Raw genomic sequence first — 25,637 nt, 5'->3', positions numbered from 1 at the left:
CTCAGAATTGCGAGTTTATAAGCCCACAATTCTGACTTCATTTCTCACAATTATGAGTTTATGTAATTTTGAGTTAATAATTGTGATTGTATTGCACACAATTCTCAATTTATTTCTTACAATTTTGAGATTATATCACATTTAAGGGGTGCCTAATTTTGTGGACGAAAGGATCAGTCTATATCATGAAATTCTTATTTAAGTATTCAGTAATACTGAACCATTCCTTCAAGCTTTGGACCAAGAAAATTCAGTGGAAATGACCCAGCTCCAAAATGAATGTGTTCAATTTTTAGATCAAGCACATAAAACATCATCTCATTACATGCTTCTAAACCGAGAGCTAAATTTACTGAAACAGAATCATTCTGTTTGATTGCAGCAATGCTAAAAGCTGTTTTGGCATATGAATTAAAGATCAGAGCCCTGACATTTGAAAGCTCTCCAGTGAGGCATACAACACCACGGATCACGTAAAAGTGTCAACCATGTATCCGTAATTCAAACAAATAACTGAACTCTCGCAGGGTGGAGTCCATACGGATGAGCTGGGAAAATTAGAGTGGCCCGTCACATCTCAGGAGATTTAGATGATGCAAACTTCCTCAAAAGACCTAATTTCCCAAATATCCTCTCCACCTTCCTAGCATGTTATTAAAAACGTAAGGCGATATTAGCTGGGGTGAAGGGGGGAGGATAAGCCAAAATCTGCTAGACTGAAAATCCATCCCATAACTGAGATTTCATAGCTTTTAATGCCAGTTAAGATTTTACATAACTGCAAGAGAGGGCCGTCTTCGTCTAGACGAGGCTTTGGATTTTGCAAATCACAGCCCTAGAGTAGTCCTCCATTGCTGAACTTTTCTTGTGAGCCTTTGGTCTCCACTGACCAATAACAAGCTGTGAACAACTGCACTATTTAAGTTCTAGACAGATCTTTTAGCTCAGTTCAATTTAATTACTTTTTTTTTTTGTTCACATCTATGATCCTCTCTGATTCCCTTGTTTTGGCTCTTTTCTTCCCCTCTTTAATATCTAAGGAAGTTTAATATAAATCTAAGAGTCACTAACAAAGTGGTTGATTAAAATCCAGCCCTTTTGTCCCACCGCACTCTGTTTCAATAGTAAAACAAAGTGCCGACTAATTGGGTGAGTTGTGAAGTTCATTGTTAGGCCAAGTACACATTTTCTCACACTAGCGTGTGTGTTTCTGGACAAAGGGGGTATAGCTTGCATTCTAATTAGCACACAACCCTCCCTTGTCGTCCTACTCTGTGAGCAGACAGGATGAGGTATCATATCCAAACATCCCTTGCCAAACTGATTTTCATTTGTCGTTTAACAACTCGTGCGACTGAGCCGAATTCATCCCACTGGGACAATAAGAGGAGCCAAGTTATCAAAAACCAGATGTTGCTGTATCAGCCTGTTCTGAGTGAGAAAAAAACAGAAAGAGAAAAGAATAAAGAGAAAGCGATAAACACAGATCTTGAGCGCTAAAGGGGGAAAAAGGTGCTATGGGAATAAATCCCTCTGGAATTCCCTTTGTTCCTTCTGTACATAAATGCAGAAGCTAACAAGTCAGAAGGGCTTCAGGTATGGCTGACTCAGTGGACACATCAAATTTGTGCAAAGATAAAGGCAGAGAGAGACAGAGAGAGAGACAGGTGCGGTTTTATACAGCTGCTGCCGCCTAGAGGCTCGTACAGTTATTTGTGCTGATCGCCTGTTCATTCACTTCCCAGAAATAATTTTCAGGACAATATAATTCATATTGAATCACCATTGTAAGTCCATAGAGAAAAAAAAAACCCTTTTCCATTATAATGTTTGTTGTGTAAAAATAACAACAACAAAAAACACCCTGTACATATAGTTCCAGGCACTTACACTTTGATTTCATGTTTGTTTTCACCCTAGTATCCAATTTATCATATTTATTTAAAGCTGTGATGTAACCGAAGTAGCGACAAATCTTTCTTCCATATTGTAATGTACATCAAAAGTGAAACCGATCATCAAAAAAGGAAAAAATTTGTGGTTCTTTCTATCGGTTGTTTGGATGGAGGCAAATTTGAAAATGAGCTAGCAGCTGATTGTATGAAAGGGACAGGGTTTATACAGGCTAAATGATTGGTGAAGTCCGGCATACATCACCAGAGAGATTTTGATTCAAATTTACAAGGTCAAAAAGGTCCCTTCCTATTCTAGCTCATGCTACTCAAAGCAACGTCTGAAAATTGTATTGTGAGCACATCTTGTGTCTATTTGCCTCTTTACGACGAATCACTTATAATAAGTGTATTCCTCACTTGTAAGTCGCTTTGGATAAAAGCGCCTGCCAAATGAAAAAATGTAAATGTAAATGCTAGACTAAAACACTCTTTTCCACTTCCACTCAAAAAATACATAAAACATTAGCCTTTATACAGTATATATATAGTGTTTCTTGAGTAAATAAAACACTGTACTTATTCAAACAACCAATTCTTGATTTACCCTTGCATTGCAAACCAGTACCAGATGGTCAAAAATGTGGAGGAGGGGTAAAGTTATGAGGTTTTACTGACAGCTTGAGGATCCAATGGAGTTATGAAGTTTAGAAATATGAAGAAATTTGGAGGTACAAGGTTTTCGCCCAACAGCGACGATATGCATGGATGAATCGTTTAAAATAAGTTCAATAAATATCTAGATTTCTAGATATATAGATCATGTTCCAAAGAAAATCTTGAAAAAAAATTGCAACTAAATGTTAAATGCATTGCCAGGGTATTGCTATGCAGTTGGCAATGTGTTCTGAGCATTTTTGAGTGTGTTTCTATGTGGTTGCAAGACTGCTGGACACAGGCCTCAAATCAACAAAATTCTGATTTTTCAAAACCGCCAAATATGAAAAATAGTAAAAGTGATGTCACCAATAAAAGAAAAGACTATATATTTGTACTGTACAACCCTCCGCTGTAGTCTAATTATGTCTACTAATGTGTGTAGACAGGCCAAAACTCACCTTCCTGGGCTGGAAGTCGTACTTCACACAGTGTTGAAAGCCTTTCCCCTTCGACTTCAGTGATGTCACAATTAAACAGTTCCCCACAAAGTGTGCTGAGTAGCCAATCCCTTTGCTGGTTCGAAAACTAGGGGACAAAGAAAAGAGGGGAAAAGTGTATTAGTGAACACAATGGCCTTAAAACAGAATAAATTCAAAGAAAAGTAAAAAAAAAAAAGTCAATATGACACAATATTTCAACATTTTTAAATGGCAACTTGCCCACTCCCACTCAATATGAATCAGCAAAAACAAACTCTAATTATATTCAGAACATTTCTCCTGCCTCAAACAACTCCATGCTACAGAATAATCTGATTTCAACACGTTTTCCAGAAAAAAAAAAGAATTGCACTTTTATAGTCAGATGTGAAAACTCATTGAAAATACGGAGGGAGGATGTCAGGCTTTATTCTTGGCGGGAAAACAAACATGGCTGACTGAGTCATTGGCAGCAGTGATTGCTGGGAGCGCTGGCTGCTGTCGATAAGGTGACTGGCTATCAGTCGGGCCTCAAAGCGGTGCTGTTTCTCTCGCTCTGCGCCTACATAATGCTATGCTGAGCTCACCACGGTAACATAGAAACAGGAAACAGGATTACATGCTGATTTAAGCGAGGTCAGTGGCCCTCAGACTTCTGAAGTGGTAATCTATAACTTCAATGTCTCTTCCCTCAATACAGTGCAACTGCTGCTACCCCAGCGTGGAGGATATACATTATTTGCAGTTACAAATATTCAAAAAGACCACCTGGTGGTAACGCTGTTGCCACGGTGATATTGTAGAACCATTCAAAATCTACATTATAGTCCCGAGGTGCACTGCTAATGATAGGAAAACTGGACAAGATGGAAACTGTGTTATAAAACATGCTAGAAATGAATAGAAGTAATGCAATAATTGCTGTAACTGTAAATATACACATATGTATGTATGTATATATATATATATATATATATATATATATATATATATATATATATATATATATATACACATACACACACACACACAAATGTATGTGAATGTATATATATATATTTATATATATACACACACACACACATTCATATGTGTGTAAATTACTTTTGAAGAACTGCTGCTACAGCCATATAGATATTAATTTTATTTATAAGCATGTGACATACATTTATATATAAGTCATATTTATATATACAGTAATTATTATTCATTGCTTCCTTAAGGCCAGATTATTCAGTGTATTCAAGTCATACATTTACAGTATGTCTCTTTTCTGGGAATCAAACTCATGACCTTGGCTCTATTAGCGGCATGCTCTATCAGTTGAGCTACAGGAAATCATGTAAAATTAAATTACAACTGTGTATTCAAACTCATTCTGCAGCCTTCGACAGAGTGCATCAACAGATCATCCTATCTGTTTTCTTGACACCAAGCATAATGGGAACTGCACTCTGCAAGTACTGTATGTCCTTCAGGGAATCTTAAAGGGGATTATGACTGTTTTTGTGCAACATGTTTTTGAGTAACATTAAAACCAGACTAAAGAATAAAATGCTACAGAAGTGTAGAATACGGGCCTTTGAACTGAGCACTGACATTCAAGTAAAGGTCAAAACTAACAAGGATCCTCAGGGCTACTCTGCAAGGCATCTTGCTCGTTTCCAAAAACAACCAGAGGTTCTTTAGTCATTCTCTTATGACATTTAGGAATTTTGTGAATTTCTCTGGTGTGCCCTCTGGTACGGAAGGCTTTTTTTGGTAACTAGAAAATAGGGCAGGGCTCATCACTCCTAAATTAGCAGTCTCTTCTAGTGGGCCAGCCCTGTAGAGACACTTACCACTTCAAACAGAAATGGTAATATAATATTTCATATGCACAGATCTCCCGTGTTTCTTCCACGCTGAGAAGCTTGAGGCTCACAGGTGTTGGTCTAGGTTGCTCAGAGCTTCTGCAGTCCTGGCATTTACATTTTAATGACTGACGAATGGTCAGCATTAAGCCATACCAGTACCTCTGCTCTTCCTTAATGTGTCATACATATTATACTCACCAGTATAAGTATGGTTTATCCTTGTCTACGTTGATATTATTGAGTGGGTCCATTCGGAACCAAGTGTTGAGAGTGAATCCGTTCTGGTAAGGCCACTTAGCAATGGGCGGCAAAGCAATGGCCTGCCGGGGGGGCAAAACACAAGGAAATTAGCAGCTGCATATTTGCACAATCACAAAAACAATTAAAACAACATTTGTAGAACAAGCTGATATATAATCAACTGACCATTTTGTATAAATTTGACCTTGGTAAAGTGGTATTAATACTCTGAGTTACATACAATTTGCACTCTAATAACAGCATATGTGGCGTAGTGTTGATTACCACAGACGATATTCTCAGATAATTTGAGATAATAACTAATTTCTCAGTTTGTACGAAACAATGTATATATGTAATATATAATCAATATATGCAATATAATCAAACATGTACACACTTACAGTGGAAGTCTATGAGAAACCATAGGCAGAAATGTGAGGCTTGTATTTGTAACATGAATTATTCAATAAAAATTATTTTAAAATAATAAAATTTTTTAAATGTATGTCATTTAAATGTATAAATATATAATTTAAATGAACTACTCTTCAAAAAGTTGGGGTTGGTAAGATTTAAAATTTAATTTTTTTATTATTATTATCACCAAGGCTGCATTTATTTGATTTAAATACAGTAAAAACAGTAATACTGAAGTGAAATATTATTACAATTTATTCCTGTGATGGCAAAGCTGAATTTTCAGCATCATTACTCCAGTCTTCAGTGTCACATGATCCTACAGAAATCATTCTAATATGTTGATTTGATGATCAAAAACATTCTTCTTATTATTATTCTTCTTACAATGTTGAAAACATTTTTTCAGGATTCTTTAATGAATAGAAAGTTCAAAAGAACAGCATTTATTTGAAATTTTAAAAATTTGCAACATTATAAATGTCTTTACTGTCACTTTTGATCAAATAATGCATCCGAGCTGAACAAAAGTTATAGTCTCTGCATATTAAGGAAAGTGTAGTGTAGGAAAAAAATGGTAGAATATTCCTTTTCCGTGTTGTTTCTGTTGTTGGTGTTCTATAATCATAACACACTAGTCTCATTCTAACACTTATAATGATTCTACAAAAGCTTTATTGTAAAAGGTGTAGGAGAGTCTCACCGCCGCACTGCGTCCTGGGAAGTTGAAGAAGGTGTCAGGGCCGTGCCGCTGAGGCATCTGATTCAGCACTGATAGGAGCTTAATGGCGTGTCTTGGCTAAGGCAAACGGGACACATAAAGGAAGAGAGCAATTAAGAGAGAACACTGTAATTAGTGAGAGAGAGGGATAAAAAAAGGAAATTATAATGAGAGAAGACTTTAACAACAGAGGAATATATATATATGTTCATGAGAGCCAAAAATAAAATAATTAATAGTAACCATCATGAACGACCCAGCAAAACCACCACTATTTAAGCCAATCAATAGCTTGTCCATCAGCCTTAACCACGGCAGCACAGTTGAAATCAATACACAGGCAACCCCAAACAGATGTGTCCGTGGAGAGGACTGGCGGACAGGAGATCGTTGGCTGGGCTTGTTGGAAGTCTCTAAAGGGAGCTGGCTAATGATCTGAGTTTTATGAGTTTTAAGAACATATTTTAATTTAATGGCTTCATGCCAATCTTTACGGTCATAAGTTATTAATCCATATAACAAATAAAATTTATAGCAACCAAGCCAATGTCTTCTCCCTCAATACTGTGCAACCGCTGCCTCAACATGGAGAATATACATTATTTTCTTTTACAAATTTTCAAAAAATCCACCTGGTGGTAATGCCGTTGTCACTGTGATGTTGTTGAACCATTTAAAATCTAAATTATATCCTCGCTATTGGGAGAAAACCATATTTCGTCATTTTCATTTTTTTCATGAATCAATACATTGGTCACCTTTTTTGTGGGTTTTGCAAATATTCAACCAATGAAAAGTAGTGTCTATCATTTGTCATCAAGTCATAGCCAATACTGTCTTAAATAGGCCTGTGCGAAGCACTTTATCTTTTATAACATGAGATTTTGGCCAAATGACAGAAAAAACTGAGTGCCCACATAGCTACAATAAACTTTATAACCTGTAAGTTGATGAAAACGTAATGAGTTGAACTTAGGCCCTGTTTCCACCTGGTATTAAGATGCGTTTTGGTCGATCTGATCACAAGTAGATGAAGGAGACACATACCCTTTTACACCTGGTATTTTAATTCATCTCTTTTGTCCACTTTCAACCACTTCTGTCCTGATTTCTTAGAGGGGAGGGTCTATGGGCGAGTAAATGTATGGGTTTTTTCAGATCTTTCGATCTAATGGACAAAATAAGATCATGCAATTTACATATGAAAGCGCCCAGAGACAACGAAAAACATACGGAGAGTAGCAGCTTTCGTTTCTGCTCTGACAGCCGCAAGACCACGTTGAACGCTGTGAGTGTGTGTTAGAAATCAGGAATAGTGAGAGAACATTGTGCTTGGTATGTTTTCCATCTTCAAACCAAACTTGGGTCTTCAGCTGACAAAGTTTAAGTCCCATCTGGCTAGCGCGCTTCCCATAATGTTTACGCATTAGGTCAGTAGACGGAGAGTAGGTGGTTTTTTGTGGCTGATCGAACACATTCGACCACATGAGCGTTTCGACTACGAAAGCAATCCGGTCGAATGCGTTTTCGACCACCTCTGGAAGTGGTCAAAAGTGGACAAGATCAAAACGTTTTACACCCCGTTTACACCTGTATTAAGCATAGTCCACTTGTGATCCCATCGACCAAAACGCATCTTAATACCAGGCGGAAACAGGGCCATACTTGGCTCAGATGCGGCTGTTCTAATGACGGACAAAACACACAAGTCCGACATTCTCTGGTCAAAAACCTTGTAACTCAATTTGAGCTTGATTTTGGTAAAATGTTAAGAATATAATGACAGATCTGACCATATATAAAGCCACAATATCAACTTTGACAACACAGTGCTTAATCATTTTTTCCCATTTCCTGAAAAGCAGCGGTTTTGTACATACAAGGTTTCCGCCCAACAGAGGCAATATAATCGACCGGCCATTTTGTACAAATATGACCTTGTTAAAGTTGTATTTAATACTCCATGTTGAATGCAATTTGCGCTCTAATAACGTGTGGTGTAATGTTGATTACCACAGATTCATCTAACATAACTCATCTCTTATTTTGTACGCAACAAACAAAAACATTTACACATTTACAGTGGAAGTCTATGGGAAACCATAGGGAGATGTAGAGGGCAGAAATACGAAACTTAAAAAAATAATGTTTAAAAATAAAAATAATAATGTTTAATGTTTTGAAAGAAGTCTCACTGTATTTGGCTGTATTTATTATATCAGAAATACAGTAAAAACAACATTATACAGATTTTTGTTCATAACACTTTGTTTTGATGAAAAGGGAAATCAACGGCATCCAGTTGGTGTAAAAGGGTCAAGAGTTTGTGGTGCAAGAAGACTCACCCACACGCCTCCGTCACCCCTCAGCATGCTGAATAACAGCTTCAGTTCCTTCACTGTGATACTATAGCTGGCCAAAACCCCCAGCATGTCCACTAGGAGATCTGAGAAAGACAGAAAGAAGAGAACAAAATGACTCAGCATTATCGGTGCACAGAATTGCCGACTCATGAGGATGATGTCACTCGGGGCAAGAAGCCAATCGTTATCTTTCCGCTGGAACATTATCTACAGCATGTTCTCTTGAGGCTCCTTTAGTCATCAGATCGTGGCTCTCAAAGGCATGGAAACCCAAGTCTATTCATTCACATACTGGCTGTTATGGCTCGGTGTCAAACTGTCTGCTGATGTAATTTGCAAAACATCTGCGTTATGAATTTAGAAGCTCTTTAAACGCGAGACATGAAATAATCTAATTTCGAGAAAAATAACAACCCCTTAGCAGTGATGTTTGTCGTGCCGTAATATCATTGTAATTTGATTTTCAAAATAACCCAGTTACACGCCATTCACTCAAAGGCCACAAATTTGGTCAAAAATGGACAGAAGCTGGAAGCGTATGAGAACTAATAGTCTGATTAGCAGCGGTATTTTCTAACACGCAAATCTGTCTAAAGAACGGTAAGAGAGAAGCTTTCTCCCAAATGTGTTCACAGAGCCAATTTTACACATTACCCCTGCAATAAACGACGGCCATGGTCCACTGATCGTAATTACACAGAAATATTGGACACAGAATGCACAATGAGGGTTTTAGCGAGACAGTGAAACCTATTTTTCTGAAACGTAACGGAGCCAAATCATAGAGGATTGGAACATATGGACAAGCATGTGATACAACATAGATTATCACAGAAATTACTGATTCTTTTCTCTTCGGTGAATTGGATTTTCATTTGACTGAAGTATTTGAACTGAAGGCACTGGTGTAAACAATAGATATTTTCAGAACCAAAGTGGCTTGACATTGACAAAATGTGGGGTATTTACACTGCTAGGAAGCACAGAAGAGGCATATTTACGACAAAAAGATGAGTTTACATAGACGTGACATGAACGGTATTAAACAGGAATAAGAACTGTGGAAAACAATACACTTAAAATCAATAGACACTTAAAAGATAACTGTTGATTCTTTATTTCACACAGAACCAAAACCAAAAGATGCTGCAACACTGCAAAATAATGTTTATTTTATTATGAATAACAACAATGCTATTATTTTCAACAATAATAATGATAATGCTAATAATAATGACAATAACAATAAGGCATTTTTTTTTCCCACACAGAACCAAAACCACCAAAAGATGCTGCAATACTGCAATGTAATGTTTATAATATTACAAGCCAGACAATGACTTTTGACTTTTCATGCCAGGTTTGGATCCTACACTCTGGTGAGAGTGTCTCACTTTGCTCTTATTTTAGTGCTCACCTGCAATCATGTCGTCGACGGCACTCATCTTCTGCAGCACCTGCTGGATGAGCCCCACCTCGGTGCTGGTCTGTAGATTGCGAACGCTCTTCCGCAGGATAGCTGTGAACATGCTCCAGATCTCTGCCTGGCAGGTGACGTCACAGTGCTCCAGCAGCTCTACCATGCAGGCGATGCTTTCTGCATCCTGGATGATGAAGTTCATCTCCAGGTCAAACTCTCCACCCACCAGCTGAGAAAGAAAGAGAGAGAGCCAGTGTTAGTCTCAAATGAAATTACTGAGGAAAGTGTTCATTGACGAAATATTTATTTTCAATCAACCATAATAAGATGAAAAATACACATCATGGTGATAATTTTCCCCGCCATTGGTGCTATTACATATTTTCTGAAATAGTACAGCATCTCCGGACCCAAAAACAAGCAAAGAAAAAGATCTGAGTAAATCAGAAGGAGTGGATAGAAGTTGTTTACACACAAGTAAGCCAACAGCATATAAATCAAAACTGAACATTTGAAATATATATATATATATTGAATAAAACTTACATAAAACATGATAAAACTTGATAAAAACATAATGAAGCTAGAATATATATATATATATATATATACATATATTATATATTTTAAAGCAGAGCTCTGTTCTTTCTTTTGATATATTGACTGTTCAAATTTTAATACAACAAAATATTCTGGGGGCCATGAAAATTTTGTGAATATGATCAAAAATGCTGGCGGTGGCTGGCAACTTAAAAAATAAAAAACTGGTGGGGAAAAGGTTAAAATATGGTAAAATATACTGCTGAGAAAAAAACACTACTAATTACTAACTAAGCATTAATAAATGGATGGAAGGATGGATGGATGGATGGGAGAAGGTCAAGTTTATTTATATAGCATTTTATACAATATAGATTGCTGCAAAGCAGCTTTTCAGTAATGGAAAGGAAAAACAATGTCAGTGTTGCCAATGTTTTTTAAATCGGAATCATTCAAATAATTTTAGTTATTATTACAACTTCAATTTTAACTATAACGCAGCTCTACAGAAGACAATATACAGTAGTGTCATTATTCAGCTCACTTTAATTCAATTATTCAGTGATCTGATTCGACAGGTGTGGGTGAGATTGACATGTAGGACAAAAGCTGGATGAGATGGACAGAGCAATGTAATAATGAAATTAGAGAATAAATGAATTTGAACAGAAAAGGGGATTGGAAAGGTTGTGCAAGTGCAGCGGATGTGGGGAAAAAAGCAAAAGAAAAAATAATACAGAGAGAATTATTAAAGAAGCAGTTTTGAGGTTGCTTCTGTAGAGAGCAGCACTCTCAGTCTGATAAACAGTGATTGCGATTTGAGAGGGTCATTTAATGCTGGGGTAGAAAGAACATAATGACCTCACACACACACACTTGCGTACCCTCTACCTCTCAAACAACACACTGGAGAGGAGAGCAATGGACAAACCAATCAGAGATTGTTCCTGCTCTGCAGCAAACAATAATCAATGGCATCAGTCTTGGAGTTCAACAGGCATGAAATTGGCCAGCTCTTGGCCATGCAAACTCCAAACCTCCAAGTAAATAAGCAGGTGATTTGAAAAATAAAGGCTGAAATGCCTGTAAATTACATTTTGGTGAGAAAGAGAGCATAGAGAAGCCGAGGTGCAGAACTTCCTTAAGAGTGCGCTGGGATAACTATTGATTTTCACACTCGCCCAATACAGTCAAATTGGGAATGCTCTGAAGCTTTAGAACATTTTATAATTGGGCCGTCGATAACCTTAGCACGTGTAATTTGTCCGTGCCACTCACCTTGACCGAACATTCACCTTGATTATTTGTAATATCCACTTGAGGACATTAAACATGACTTTACAACCATTATCAAATAAGGTCTTCAATTTGATTCAGATCACTAGGATCACATTGCGAGATCCACTACTGCTTTTATGTACTAAGTACTAGCTCAGGGCTAGACATTGCCCTAAAACACTCAGCGTGGCACCTTGCTGTAACCAACAGGGGCCACGCTTTCAGAGCAGCTGCACATTGAGACAACAAAGAAAAAAAGTGCTGCACGCAAAGCCCGAGCAAGCAACAGTCAAATGGCAGAGAGCACTCCAGCTCACCTGATCTGCCCACATTGCCAGAGACACTTCCGGGCTCGAATTGGTCTTACCAGCCATCTGCGAACCCATGTTTCCCATCCCTAGACAACACTGGATGAAGTTGTTCATCTTCTCAACTGAAGGACGACCCATATACTAGCCCTGGAGGGCCACTTTCCTGCAGACTTTAGCTCCAACACACCTGCCTGGAAGTTCCTTGTGATCCAAAAGACCTTAAAGGGTTAGTTCACCCAAAAATTAAAATTCTGTCATTAATTACTCACCCTCATGTTATTCCAAAACTTGTAAGGGTGTGTTCACACTTGGCATATTTCGTTCGATTAAAACGAACCCTGGTGCGATTTCTCTGTTAGTGCGGTTCATTTGAATGTGTGAACGCTGCCATCCGAGCCCTGGTGTGCACCAAACAAGAGGACCGAGACCGCTGAAAAGATGGGTTTCGGTCCACTTCCAAACGAACTCTGGTGCGGTTCGAATGATATATTGATATATACGCAACACGGACCAAAGACATGTAAACAAACCAAAAACAGGAAGATGAGACCCTAAAAAGGACAGAATCCTCACGCATATCGTTTTTTTCTCGTCATAGTCGTGAGTTTGCCCATCACAGGCATCAGAAGCGCGTCTCCACGCAGCAGATCGAGTGTGTGTGTGACGGAAGGATTCCCGCCGCTGTTTTGACTCCTTAACACATTTTATAAGCTCTTCACGAGTTCCCAGCTTGCCAAAATACCATCATATGCAGGCTACGCACACACAACAAGCGCATTTACCTCAGCACACAGCATTGTTTTAGATGTTCGGTAAGTTCCGTCTCAAAATAGGCAATACATCATAAAATCCGACCAATCAGGTTGTGAATGTATCCTGTATCCTGTATGCCTTTAAGTTCGTTATCTTTTGGTTCTGTGATAAAATTGCCAATCTGAATGCTAATCGGACCAGGACTAAATGTTTTTTTCTTTTTTGGTCCGGACCAAATGAACCAAACGAACCAAACTACAAGTGTGAACGCACCCTAAGACTGTAAGAAAACACAAATGAAGATATTTTAATGAAATCTGAAAGATTTCTGTCCCTCCATTGACAGTTCACGCCACTACCACTTTTACACTTCAAAAAGTTCATAAAGACATCGAAAAACATGATCACTTGATATGATGGACAGATTTAATTTAGGCTTTTATTCACATATCAACATTCAACAAATCAGTTATGACGCTCAAGCATGCTTTCTTGACATGCGAGAACCAATGAGGTTCATTCTCATGTTACGCAGCACGTTTGAGCTTCAGAAAGAACCAATGAGGTTTGTTCTCGTGCATCAAGCAAGTACAGCTGAGCTTCTGTTTATGTTCGCTGATCAATGTTTATATGCGAATAAAATCCTAAATTCAATCTGTTCATCATATAAAGCAATCGTGTCTCTTCAGAAAATTTGGACTAAACTGCTCAATTCATCTGGATTAGTTTTACAATCTCTTTACAAACTTTTTGAAGTGACAAAGTGGTAGTTACATAGACAATCAATGGAGGGACAGAAATCTCTCAGATTTCATTAAAAATATCTTCATTTGTGTTTTGAAGAGGAACGAAAGTTTGGAACAACATGAGGGCGAGTAATTGATGACAATTTTTTCATTTTTGGTTGAACTAACCCTTTAATTAGCTGGTTCAGATGTGTTTAATTAGGGCTGGAGCTAACCTCTGCTGGATAGTAGCCCTCCAGGAGCAGGATTGGACACCCCTGTACTAGCCTGAAAAGTACTCTGTGCAAGTATTTGAACACTTCTATCTATGCAAATTTGATTTCACGCATCACTGTGTTCCAAAATGTGTCAGAATGCATTAATTGCATCGTATTCTCAGTGCTGGAAGGTCACTGTAGCCAGCATTATATAAAATTGTCTTCTATGCTAATTTTTCTCCTTTAGTTCAACTGCTGTTGTGATGGAAAAACAGTCTGATGAGAATCTTGCTGAGGAAGTAAGTTGACTTTAGTGGATGCTTCTGATAGTAAATAGGTCTCTAGCTGGTCAAATCTGGTCTGAACTTGTTAAGCTATCTTAAACTGGTCTGTTTTTTCCAGAAGGTTGAGACAAGATTAGTTTGAAAGTGTTACCAAGGTATTGTCCCATTGAACTATTTACAATCCATACAGTGCAAACAAAAGGACAGCGGTGATGACAATCCTATTGATTTGTCATGGTTCATCACTCCCAGAGGCCTTTAGTGAATAGATGATTCATTACGAGACGTTTACTTGTCAATAATTGCCTTTGAAACCCAGAGAGACCAGGGGTTGTTTAGTGAACAACCAAAAATGCAATTAAGCTTTCAAACAAATGGTTGGGATACAAAATGAACATGTGATCTTGTACGTGGAAATCCACAATGTTTAGAGACATTGCCAGTCCAATAAAAAGTCTTTATGAAAAAACAAAGCTGATATACACACACTAAATTATTGTAAAATCAGTAGAATACTTCATACAAGGACACAGTATAACAAGAATAGACTTGTTTACCTCCTACACATGATGCTTATGGGATAAAACAGACTTGCACAAACACAAAAAGACTAAGGATAATACTAGAGTTTCTTTTTGACCCTTGAACACTGACAGTGGTGTCAAAAACTATTTTTAAACAACAGCAGAATGCAGAAGCTGTAACAAAGAGATCAGACAGAGAGCAGTACAGCCTCCAGCACATTAGCTCACAATCTCCTCACCACTTCGGTCATGTTTTATTACAGTGGGAACAGACTTTATCTGTTTAAGTTAATCTTGGCAGATATGGCGGATGGGATCGGGAAACAATCCGAGCCAGATGCATTACACACCAGGCCACATTTCTGACCGATGTGTTGATTTTATCTGGAAAATTAAATTTTTAGAACATTTGCTCATCTGCAAGACATCGCTGAGGCGTTCCCTGTCTGATGTTAGAACGCCATTCAGCAGATGTTCCGAGACATTTAGGGTTTAGAATATTTCTGCTTCCTTAAAATATGTTTATCATATGTTTGTACACTAAAATGATGCTGAAGTTATGTAATTTCTAAGCCACTAGCATCACCAAATAGAATGGCAATAAAAAGAATATTAGATGTAAGAACAGATTTGGGAAAAAAAAAAAAAAACTTGTCTCTGCACATCGAAAAATAAAAAATAAAAAAGATAAAAGACAGAGCAATGTAACAGGGAAAATGGGGGAAATGAATGCCTGACTTACTATATAGTTTCTGCATATTAACTCTTTCCCCGCCATTGACAAGTTATCTCGTCTTTTATAAAAAAAAAACGCTTCCCTGCTATTGTCGAGTTTTACGACTTTCCATGTTTTCACTGTAATACACTAGGGGGCGCTATCACACATCTTCTGAATGATTACAGTATCTCCAGATCAAAACACAGGCAAAAAGAAGCAGAAACAAGTGATCTCATAAGTAAGCAGATGCATATGAAAAATAACGCGATTATCAACAATAAACAGCAAATAACTCAAAACGGCCTAATGTTACCGACTGAAATGTCGACCCAGGAAGTGGTTAGGACTGTGCAGGCTTTGGGGGTGTTGATTGACTTGATCTACTCCATCTATGTTTTGATCATCGTACTGAATCTGATCCAGACGTATACTTTGACAAAAATGCGATTTTCTCAGCTTTTTGCTCAAAATGTTGTTTTTTATATGAAATTTACCCACATTGAAGCGAGAATATTTTTTTCCCCCTTTTTTTTTTTTTTTTTTTTTTTTTTAAAGCAGAGGGTCTGTTCTTTCTTTTGATATTTTGCATGTTCAGATGTTCATACAACAAAATATTCTGGGGGCCATGAAATTTTTGTGAAATTACCAAAAACACTGGTGGTGGTTGGCAACTTAAAAAAACAGGGACTGACGTTAAACAAAACAAACATACACACACACACACACACAGGTTTGTTTTGCTATTAAAGTGAGGACATTCCACAGGCGTAATGGATTTTATACTGTAAAAACTGTACATTCTATCCCCCTACCCCGACCCCTAAACTTACCCATCACAAAAAACTGTCTGCATTTTTACATTTTTAATAAAACATTGTTTAGTATGTATTTAAAACTATTTTAAATATGCAGACTCATGAAATGTCCTCATATTTCATGTTTACGTCGTACGTCATACCCATGTCATTATACAAATTTGTGTCCTCATAAATCACAAAAAAGCACACACACACACACACACACACACACACATTTAGAATACAGACATATATTCAGAAAGAATAAGGCACAATAAGTTCTGCCAAACATGTGCTAACTGGGAATGCTAATTCTCTTCCCTCACTTCAGAGAATAACAGCTGTAGCCATAAGCTAATGTATGGCATGCTAACTCATTGTCAGAGATTACACTCTGTGCAGCACTAAAGCAGTTAGCAACAAATTATTTTTCCACAGGGCCCCCTTCCTCTACTCCCACTCCAAATAATCAATTACATTCCAGACAGACAGTTGTGTTTGGAAGCGAGCTAATTCATCTCGAAACGAAACAAGCCACAAGCCCAATAATGAAAGAGGTAGAATCTGATTTGCAAAGGCTTTTCCTGAGCTGAAAAACAACTGTGGGCAAATGAAGCAAATCACAAGTGTTCTTAAGTGCTAAATTACTCAACAGATAACACGATAAACATAGTAAACCGCATGTTAGCGACAGATGAACGTTGGTGCATTTGTTGATCGATTTTTCTTTAGGTGGGAGGTTTGAAGGGTGGCTTTTGGGGGAACAATTGTATTTAATAGGGTACAGAATAAATTATTCAAAGAACAAAAAGCCCGAAAGAGAACTAATCTGTGCTTGCCCACACATTCATGCAAAGGCAGGGCTAGTTCACAAGCATTGATCCCCGCCATACAGAATCCATTAGCTGAAATTAGGCCAAAGCCTTAAGGTAGCGAGCTGCATGGGAAGAATTAATTCTCTTCGTATTGAATATCTTTTTTCCATCGAGGATCCCAATTAGGATACGGGACAAGACCTCCTCACAAGCTAATATTTCGACATCTTCATTTTTCCTGGTGTATCTGAAGAAGATGAGACCATTTCAAATCACTGTATTAATTAGGCGCTCTGATTACATGCTGACAAATACAATGATTGAAGGGGCAACTGTGAGAGACAGAAAATTACTGATGGTACAATGCCTAACATATCACGTTGCCTGGCAACCATCTATTCTACAATACACCATGAAGTCCAAGTCCTTTTTCAGAATGTGAGTGCCATGCTAAACATACAACATGACAGCAAGAAAGGAGAGCAGGTACTGATCAAGACTGAAGAACAGAGGCCTCACTATATCCAACTGCAGAACTGGAGAAATCGGCTGTAGGAGTTACGTGGGTCTGAAGCTACTGCAAGAATGTTTTACCGTGACACTGGAAATGACGCAAACACAGAGCAATCTGACAAGAGGGAGAAAGAGCGGGGATAACATTTCTAAGATTTCTATACACAGAAATATCGCCAAGCCACCCCTCAACTTTAACATCTCTACACAAACAACACTGTATGTTCTGTATGCTGTTATATCGTGTACAAGCCTATTTGTTGTTGATTTTCAATCTGAAGAAGACCAAGATCTGTAACCCTGAAAAAGTCACCCAATTCCGATGTGTATTTTGTGGATAAGCCAATCACGGGATGTATTGTGACAAGTGTAAAAAAGAAATTAATCATTTTATTCAGCAAGGACACATTTGTGAAAAAATGACTAAAGATATCCGTAATGTTATAAAAGCTTTCTATTTCAAATAAATGCTGTTCTTTTTGAATTTTTCTATTCATCAAATAATCCTGAAAAGAGTGACAGATTCCACAAAAATATTAAGCAGCAAAACTGTTTTCAACATTTATAATAATATATATATAAAAAAAAAAATGTTTTAAAAAAATCAGTAAATCAGGTAATTAGAATGATTTCTGAAGGACACTGAAGACTGGAGTAACGATGCTGAAAATTCAGCTTTGCCATCACAAGAATAAATTACATTTTAAAATATATTATAATAGAAAACACTTCTTACACTTATTTTAAATTGTAATAATATTTCACATTATATTGTATTTTTGATCAAATAAATGCAGCCTTGGTGATCATAAGAGACTTTTTCAAAAGTCTTACCAACCTCAAACTTCTGAACACCAAAAATAAAAATTATCCCATGATTTACTCACCCTCAAGCCATCCTAGGCGTATATGATTATCTTCTTTCAGACGAACACAATCGGAGATCCATTATAAAAGTAATCCATACGGCACCAGGTGGTTAATAAAGGCCTTCTGAAGCGAAGCGGTGTGTTTTTGTAAGAAAAATATTCATATTTATAATAACTAGCTTCCAGCAGACGACCGTACGCATCGATTTGCGGCGAAAGAGTGACCCTGGCGCATGACATGATGAATGCGGAAGCGCAGAGGATAGAGCAAAACAAAACACCGGTCATGAATTAGTAGTCTACAACGAGAATTTTTAAAGAGAAATATCGGAGGATTTCGATATAAGAGAAGAGGAGCTTGAGTTTGTTGCCCAGCCCTATTTGTCTGAACAGCGAGAGGCGTATAAGCTTACGATACTCCTACGTCATGCATCATACATCCTGTCAGAAGTTACTCATTTGGCGCAAGTCCACTTGCGCAGTGTGCATACAGTCGTTTGTCGGAAGGTAGTTATTTTAAGTTTTAAAAATGGATATTTTTCTTACAAAAACGCATCGCTTTGCTTCAGAAGGTCTTTATTAACCCCCTGGTGTCGTGTAGATTATTTTTATAATGATGGATGCATTTTTTGGGCTTCAAAGTCAGGATATTTTTAAATATATCTCCGATTGTGTTTGTCTGAAAGAATATAGTCATCTAGGATGGCTTGAGGGTGAGTAAATCATGGGATAATTTTCATTTTTGGGTGAACTAATTTTCAATTAATTTAATAATATTCATATTAATAATTAAACATATCCACAAATTAGAAATAAAAGTGGTTTAATTTGATTAGGCCATCTTAGTTTTGGATAGAGGACTAGTAATCTATAATCCTGTTTTTCTAATCACACACCATGTATACAGGAATGTAATAGGTTTTGTGGTGTGACGGTACCCTAAGAAGAGGTGGAACAGAGCATATCATGTATCAAACAGCAGGAGACTCTCATTTGCCATGTAACTTCCACACTTGCATCATTCTTCCATACACATATACTTCTTTATACACACACCAGCCACTTCTGCTCACACCCAGTACAACACAACCGCTGCAATTAGCACTGCGGTCTGTGCAAGAGAGGCATAAACTGCCTGAGGTTCTGGCAGGGACAGCCTCACTTCACAGTTGGTCAGGCTGTTAAGCACACTCTGCTTTCCCAGGACAGTGAATGATGTTCCCTCAAGTGTATAAGGCAAGCCTTACTAATACAATAGCTTAAAAATAAAAACAAATTTCGTCACATCACTCAACCCAGCCAGATTTACATCAGAGGGATCCAAGCCATATCTAGGCACTCAGAATATACAGCATTGAGCAAGCAATCATTTAACAATCAAATCCTAATATTTACATGATTAAATATTCCATATTTACAACTGAACATCTTTAAATGCAGCAGTAATTAAGAATTTTTGACAAGAAAAAAATGGAGCTGCAAGTTACGTAAATTTATTGCATCCTGATGACTCCAGGAGTTTAATTTACCGCCGTACTCAGAAAAGATACTTCATTTGGTGCAAAGGAAAGAAGGTGTGAGGAAACCTGTTCCAATAGACCACTGAGCAAGTAATTATGCACTTGCTAGCCTAGCAATCCTCTCACAAAGACCTGAGCCAAAAGAGGCGAAGGCGGCAATTGGCACGGGCTTCTCAGGGTTTTGGCACGAAGTTCTGCGTCGGCGTTGTCGCTGGAACGCTGCAGTCTCCCGCCGTTAGACTGAGCAAGGACGGGGATTCTGTGACCTTACTGAGAAAACGCAACCTCTGACATTCGCTCAGGGCATTTCTGAATTTACTCAGCAGCTGATGTTCTTACCAGTGTTATTTTAGTATTGCTGGGATGCTATTATAGTTTTTATTTTTACATTTTCTGTTTTTATTTGAATTGTAGTTAATGTTTTAGTAATTTTTTTGTGTTTTTGTCATTTTAAATAATTTATTTTTATTTCAGTTTTAGTTATTTTAGTACATCAAATTAAACTAAATGAAAATGAGAAATGTTGCCTTGGCAACTAGCTGAAAATAAAAGTGTTTTATACACTACCAGTCAAAAGTTTGGAAACATTACTATTTTTAATGTTTTTGAACGAAGTTTCTTATGCTCATTAAGGCTGCATTTATTTCATAATAAATACAGAAAAAACAATAATATTGTGAAATATTATTACAATTTAAAATTATGGTTTTCTATTTTAATATACTTTAAAATATAATTTATTTCTGTGATGCAAAGCTGAATTTTTTCATCATTACTCCAGTCTTCAGTGTCGCATGATCTTTCAGAAATCATTGTAATATGCTGATTTATTATCAATGTTGGAAACAGTTGTGCTGCTTAAAATTATTTTATAACCTGTGATACTTTTTTAGGATTCTTTGACGAATAAAAAGTTAAAAAAAAATATAGCATTTATTTAAAATAGAAATCTTTTGTAACAATATACACTACCGTTCACTACCGTTTGGGGTCAGTAATTTTTTTCTTTCTTTTTTTTTGAAAGAAATACTTTTACTCAGCACGGATGTGTTAAATTGATAAAAAGTGATAGTAAAGATTTAAATTGTTAGAAAAGATTTATATTTTAAATAAATGTTGTTCTTTTTAACCTTTTATTCATCAATGAATCCTGAACAACACAACTGTTTTCAACATTGATAATAATAATGAGTATCAAATCAGCATATTAGAATGATTGCTGAAGGATCATGTGATACTGAAGACTGTAATGAAGAGAGTAATGATGCTGAAAATTCAGCTTTGCATCACAGAAATAAATTATATTTTAAAGTATATTAAAATAGAAAACCATAATTTTAAATTGAAATAATATTTCACAATATTATTGTTTTTTCTGTATTTATTATTAAATTAATGCAGCCTTAATGAGCATAAGAGACTTCGTTCAAAAACATTAAAAACAGTAATGTTTCCAAACTTTTGACTGGTAGTGTATTTATTTCAGTTTACTTTATTTCAATTAATGAAAGGTTTTGTGTGGTTTTAGTTTTAGTTAACTATAATAACCCTGATTCCACCTTACATAATCACTCAATTTACAAAATTTAATTTCAGTTAAAAGAATAGTTCATTCAAAAATCAAAATCATTTACTCACCCTCACATCATCAAACTTGTATGATTTTTTATTTTTTTTTCTATGCAACACAAAAGAAGATATTTTGAAAAATGTTTCAACTGTTTTGGTACATAAAATGAAAGTCAGTGGGGTCCAAAACAACACTGAACTCCACTGACTTTCAGTTTATGGCCAAAAATAACATGAAGACATTTTTCAAAAACATGAGGGTGAGTAAATGATGTCAGAATTTTAACTATCCCTTTATGAAGACAGTTTTATGAAATGATGACAGAGATGCGCCACTTAATAATAAGATGTGGCATGTTTATGACAGTATGGTAAACCGAGGGACCGTCTAATCTCGGAAAAATACCGTAATCCTCACATCAATATTCTTAAGTTGTCAGTTTTCCATTTGGTAGCTCTAGCAGAGGAGCAAGTTCAAACAACAAGTATTTCTAAAGTAGGAAAAGCAAAAATAATGAGGTTGTAAACATTACAGATCAGAGTGAGTTATCTTCTGCTAGTCTGGAAGTCTTATCCGAGTTTGTTTACTTGTGCTGTGGCTGGGAGATATCCTTCAGCAGAGCAGTCACCGCGAGGCCACTCATTTTCAGATTCAGTTTTCTCATTGCGGTTTTCAATTGCTTGCACTTGAGATCTTAGAAGGATTACTGCGGCCTTACCATCTGTTGTGCAGTGCAGCTGTTTTGGTTTAACACACTCTCCCTCTTGGCCACTCGCAGAATGTATTTGTTATTTCACATAATGCGCCGTTCGCGATTGCGGCTTCCCCGCCACGGCCTCATCACACCAGGTCACCCTCTCTTCATCACAGCCTGCCACAAAGGTCATCAATCTACTTCTCTGGGTTAGGCGTTCAATGTAAATTCTCCAAGGGAGCAGTCCTCCCCCTCACACGACTTTCCTTGGCTGGACCCTATAGGTGGAACACAAGGCTTTTGGAAATGGGAAGAGAATTCGATAGAGAAGGCTGTTTGATATCTATGTTTGGAAGGCTGGGACAGAGTAATGAGAGAGACTAGAGAGATAGGCATGACTGAAAGTGGTGACTTAGAGTCAGTAGGACGCACTCTGCGGAAAGAATATGTAATTTCAGCTCAGCAGGACGGGCGACTTCAGAGATACAAAAAGATGCCAGAGGAAGGTGATTTAATGAGGCATTCTGAATGAATAAACTTGAACGTTGATAAATCATCGGAGAGGGAGGAATACAGAATTTGTGTGTAAACAAGAAACGCCATGCTGAGAGGACAGCTGTCAGTGGAGTGACAGCTTTAATAATAAACAAACACGCTTGTCTTGAGACTAACTTCCTGCAGAAGCACCACGAATGACAATGAGGGACAAAAGACATATGGGAAAGAGTCATATGCTCAATGCATTTTCCCTTCCACAATTAAGAATGCTTAATAGTAAAATAAGTAAAATTTAGCAATTCAGAAGTAAAGAACCTGTAAACAAAAAATGAATAATACAACACACCCATGCATACATACATGTTATATATATATATATACATATATATATATATATATTTTAATTTTATGTATTTATATGTGTGTGTGTGTGTGTGTGTGTAAATATATACACACACACACACACACACACATCTATAGATATATATATACACATATACACATAAACACACACATATATATATATATATTAATTTTATATATTTATTTTTATATATTAATTTTATATATTTGTGTGTCTATGTGTGTGTATATATATATATAAATAACATTTAAAAATATTTATTTAGAGGCAAAAAAAACAAAAAAACTAAAAAAGCAAACTACAAAAACATAAATCAAAACAAAAAATCCAAACACAAAATAAATATGAAAAATAAATACAACATATATTTTTAAATAAATATAACATATATAATTTTTTTTAAATATTTAAAGTTAAATACAATATTTAAAATAATAAATAAAAGTATAAAATAAAATAAAATAAAATAAAATAAATTAAAATAAATTAAATAAAATTAGTTATGTTGATTACAATGTTCTAGTCTGAAATCTGTATATACCTGGGGTATTAATTCAGTTTAAATGATCCAGTAAGTATGTGTATCCAAGCTGGCACGCTCACCTTCTGCTCACTGATCAGAGGTGAGAGGACACCAGCGTATGGCTGGTTAGCCATTAGCGAGCATTAGCCTGTGGATGGGACAAAGGCCCATTGAAGGGCTGTATTATTAATCTAGGCCTTCAAAGGCCCGAGCAGCTGAGTGTCATGGCAGAGTGGGCTAATTACGTATTCGTTTGCCTGGGGTAATTTGCACCCATTGTGCTGTTCAGGCTGAATCAAGACATGAGATCACAGATTAAACACTTAACGCCAAAGGAGAAGAGCTTTTCAGAACCAAAGTGCAGGAGGAGGAGGTGGAGGGGAACGGAAAGAGACAGTGTGAGAAAAAGTACAAGAGGTAATGATATAGTGCTTCAGATACACAATACTCTCTTTATTTGGTTTTGGTCTAGGCCTAAGGTTTGTAACAAAACTATATTGCACATCAATGTTATTAATGGTGTTTGAAGTCTGCAGTGAGACTAGACAACTTGAAGAAAATCAGAGGTATCTGCCAATTCAAACCTCAAAGTCACGAAGCAAGGGTGTTGTGGGTGGCTGCAAGGGCATTGCTAAACAACGGGCTATTCTGTGTCAATTAGAGGATGGAAAAAAGTACGACAGGGTCTGAGAAGACTGCGTTCAGACAGATTTCATGTCAGATTTATTCAAATATAAATTAAATAATGAACACAATAGGTTAAGAAAAATATTATAAATATATAATATAGTGCATATATTTAGCAAAACACTGCTCTCTGGAGTTATTTTTTCTAACTAACGAGTTTATAGACATTTTATGGCTTTCCTGAGGTAAATGTAACATTACATGACATTGTTTACAAGCTGATTAATTGACGTCTTTCCATGGTTGAAACACTGATCGAGCAATTACAAGACATGCTATTTCATGCTATAAGTTGTACTGTATCTTTTAACACACCTTCTGATGTTCATACATGTTTATTTCGTGCTATAACTAGTAGTGAAGAGGAAGAGATGATAGGTTCACGTGCGTTCTGTGCTTGAACTGAAGTGGCTACAGCAATAGGTCATGCCATGTTAAAGAGCATCAAAATGACATTTATCGTTTGAATATTGAGATATTGTGATAGCTGAGCCTTTGCTTTATTTTAAAAGTTACAAAGCACATAGCTTATTGTGATAATTGGATAGGAGGAGCACTACAAATAATGTTTATTTAAGTTTTCATTTACATTACATTTACTACATTAAGTGAAGTAGACTAAAAGATAGATTCTTAGGATTCAAGAACCAATACCTGTTCACCAAAATGAAGATTTATTCAAATCGATAAATCAATATTGTTAACCCAGCTCTAACATCCAGCCATCCACACAGCTGACATGTTTACCTGTTGTATCTTATCCACATTGTGTGACGCTGACACAGACAATCATTTCAGCACTCCAAAATCATTTCGGCCATAACCGAAAATTCAATTTTTTTGGCATTTCGTACTAATATTTTTGGTTGCCGAAATATCTGTGCATAACTACATATGGCTCTATAATTTGTTGTCTATCTCTGAAAACCGCCATGTAGAACAACATGCATAAAAGGCAGGCAGTTCAACAGTTAGTGATACATAACCTAATTTCCTGTGTGTTTGTACATCGGACTAACTTTGTTTGCCTGCCTGACCGCGCGTCCCTCGGCATATCTTCCAGTAAGACTCCTTTTCCCTTCTCTGCCAATGCAGATCCATCTCTCTGCGCTCTTCACAGCTTTCCAACCCAACCGATAACCTCTTGGCCTGTCACGGGGGAGATGGCGCATTTCTGTCTGAACAGTTCCCTGGCTCTCCATTTGGTCCCTTGGCACCTCCAGCAAACGCAGAGTGTCAACACCCGCAAGCCGTCAGAGGCCGAGGACAAACAGAGGAGCCAATCTCCTGCTGTCAGACCAACACGCACACATACACTCTGATCAATGAGGAAGGCAGAGTGTCTTTGTTATCTGTGATTAGGTTTTCATGAGCAGAAGCTGCAT

The 25,637-nt window shown here is 36.9% G+C and overlaps 1 protein-coding gene across 11 annotated transcripts in view; it reads right to left on the bottom strand.

Moving 5' to 3' along the window:
• Positions 1–25,637, bottom strand: part of nbeaa (neurobeachin a) — a 139,591-nt gene that overhangs the window by 67,143 nt on the left and 46,811 nt on the right. For all 11 annotated transcript variants that reach the window (XM_051910022.1, XM_051910023.1, XM_051910028.1 and 8 more), the window contains exons 2-6: positions 10,049–10,280; positions 8,614–8,714; positions 6,251–6,346; positions 5,086–5,207; positions 3,011–3,137 (exon numbers count right to left, since the gene is read on the bottom strand). In XM_051910022.1, coding sequence (XP_051765982.1) covers positions 3,011–3,137; positions 5,086–5,207; positions 6,251–6,346; positions 8,614–8,714; positions 10,049–10,280 — 678 coding nt within the window. The remainder of the gene's footprint in view (positions 1–3,010; positions 3,138–5,085; positions 5,208–6,250; positions 6,347–8,613; positions 8,715–10,048; positions 10,281–25,637) is intronic.

The sequence above is a fragment of the Ctenopharyngodon idella genome, chromosome 10 (genome assembly GCF_019924925.1).
Source record: "Ctenopharyngodon idella isolate HZGC_01 chromosome 10, HZGC01, whole genome shotgun sequence".
Taxonomy (NCBI): domain Eukaryota; kingdom Metazoa; phylum Chordata; class Actinopteri; order Cypriniformes; family Xenocyprididae; genus Ctenopharyngodon; species Ctenopharyngodon idella.
This window is presented reverse-complemented; position numbering and strand designations above follow the sequence as displayed.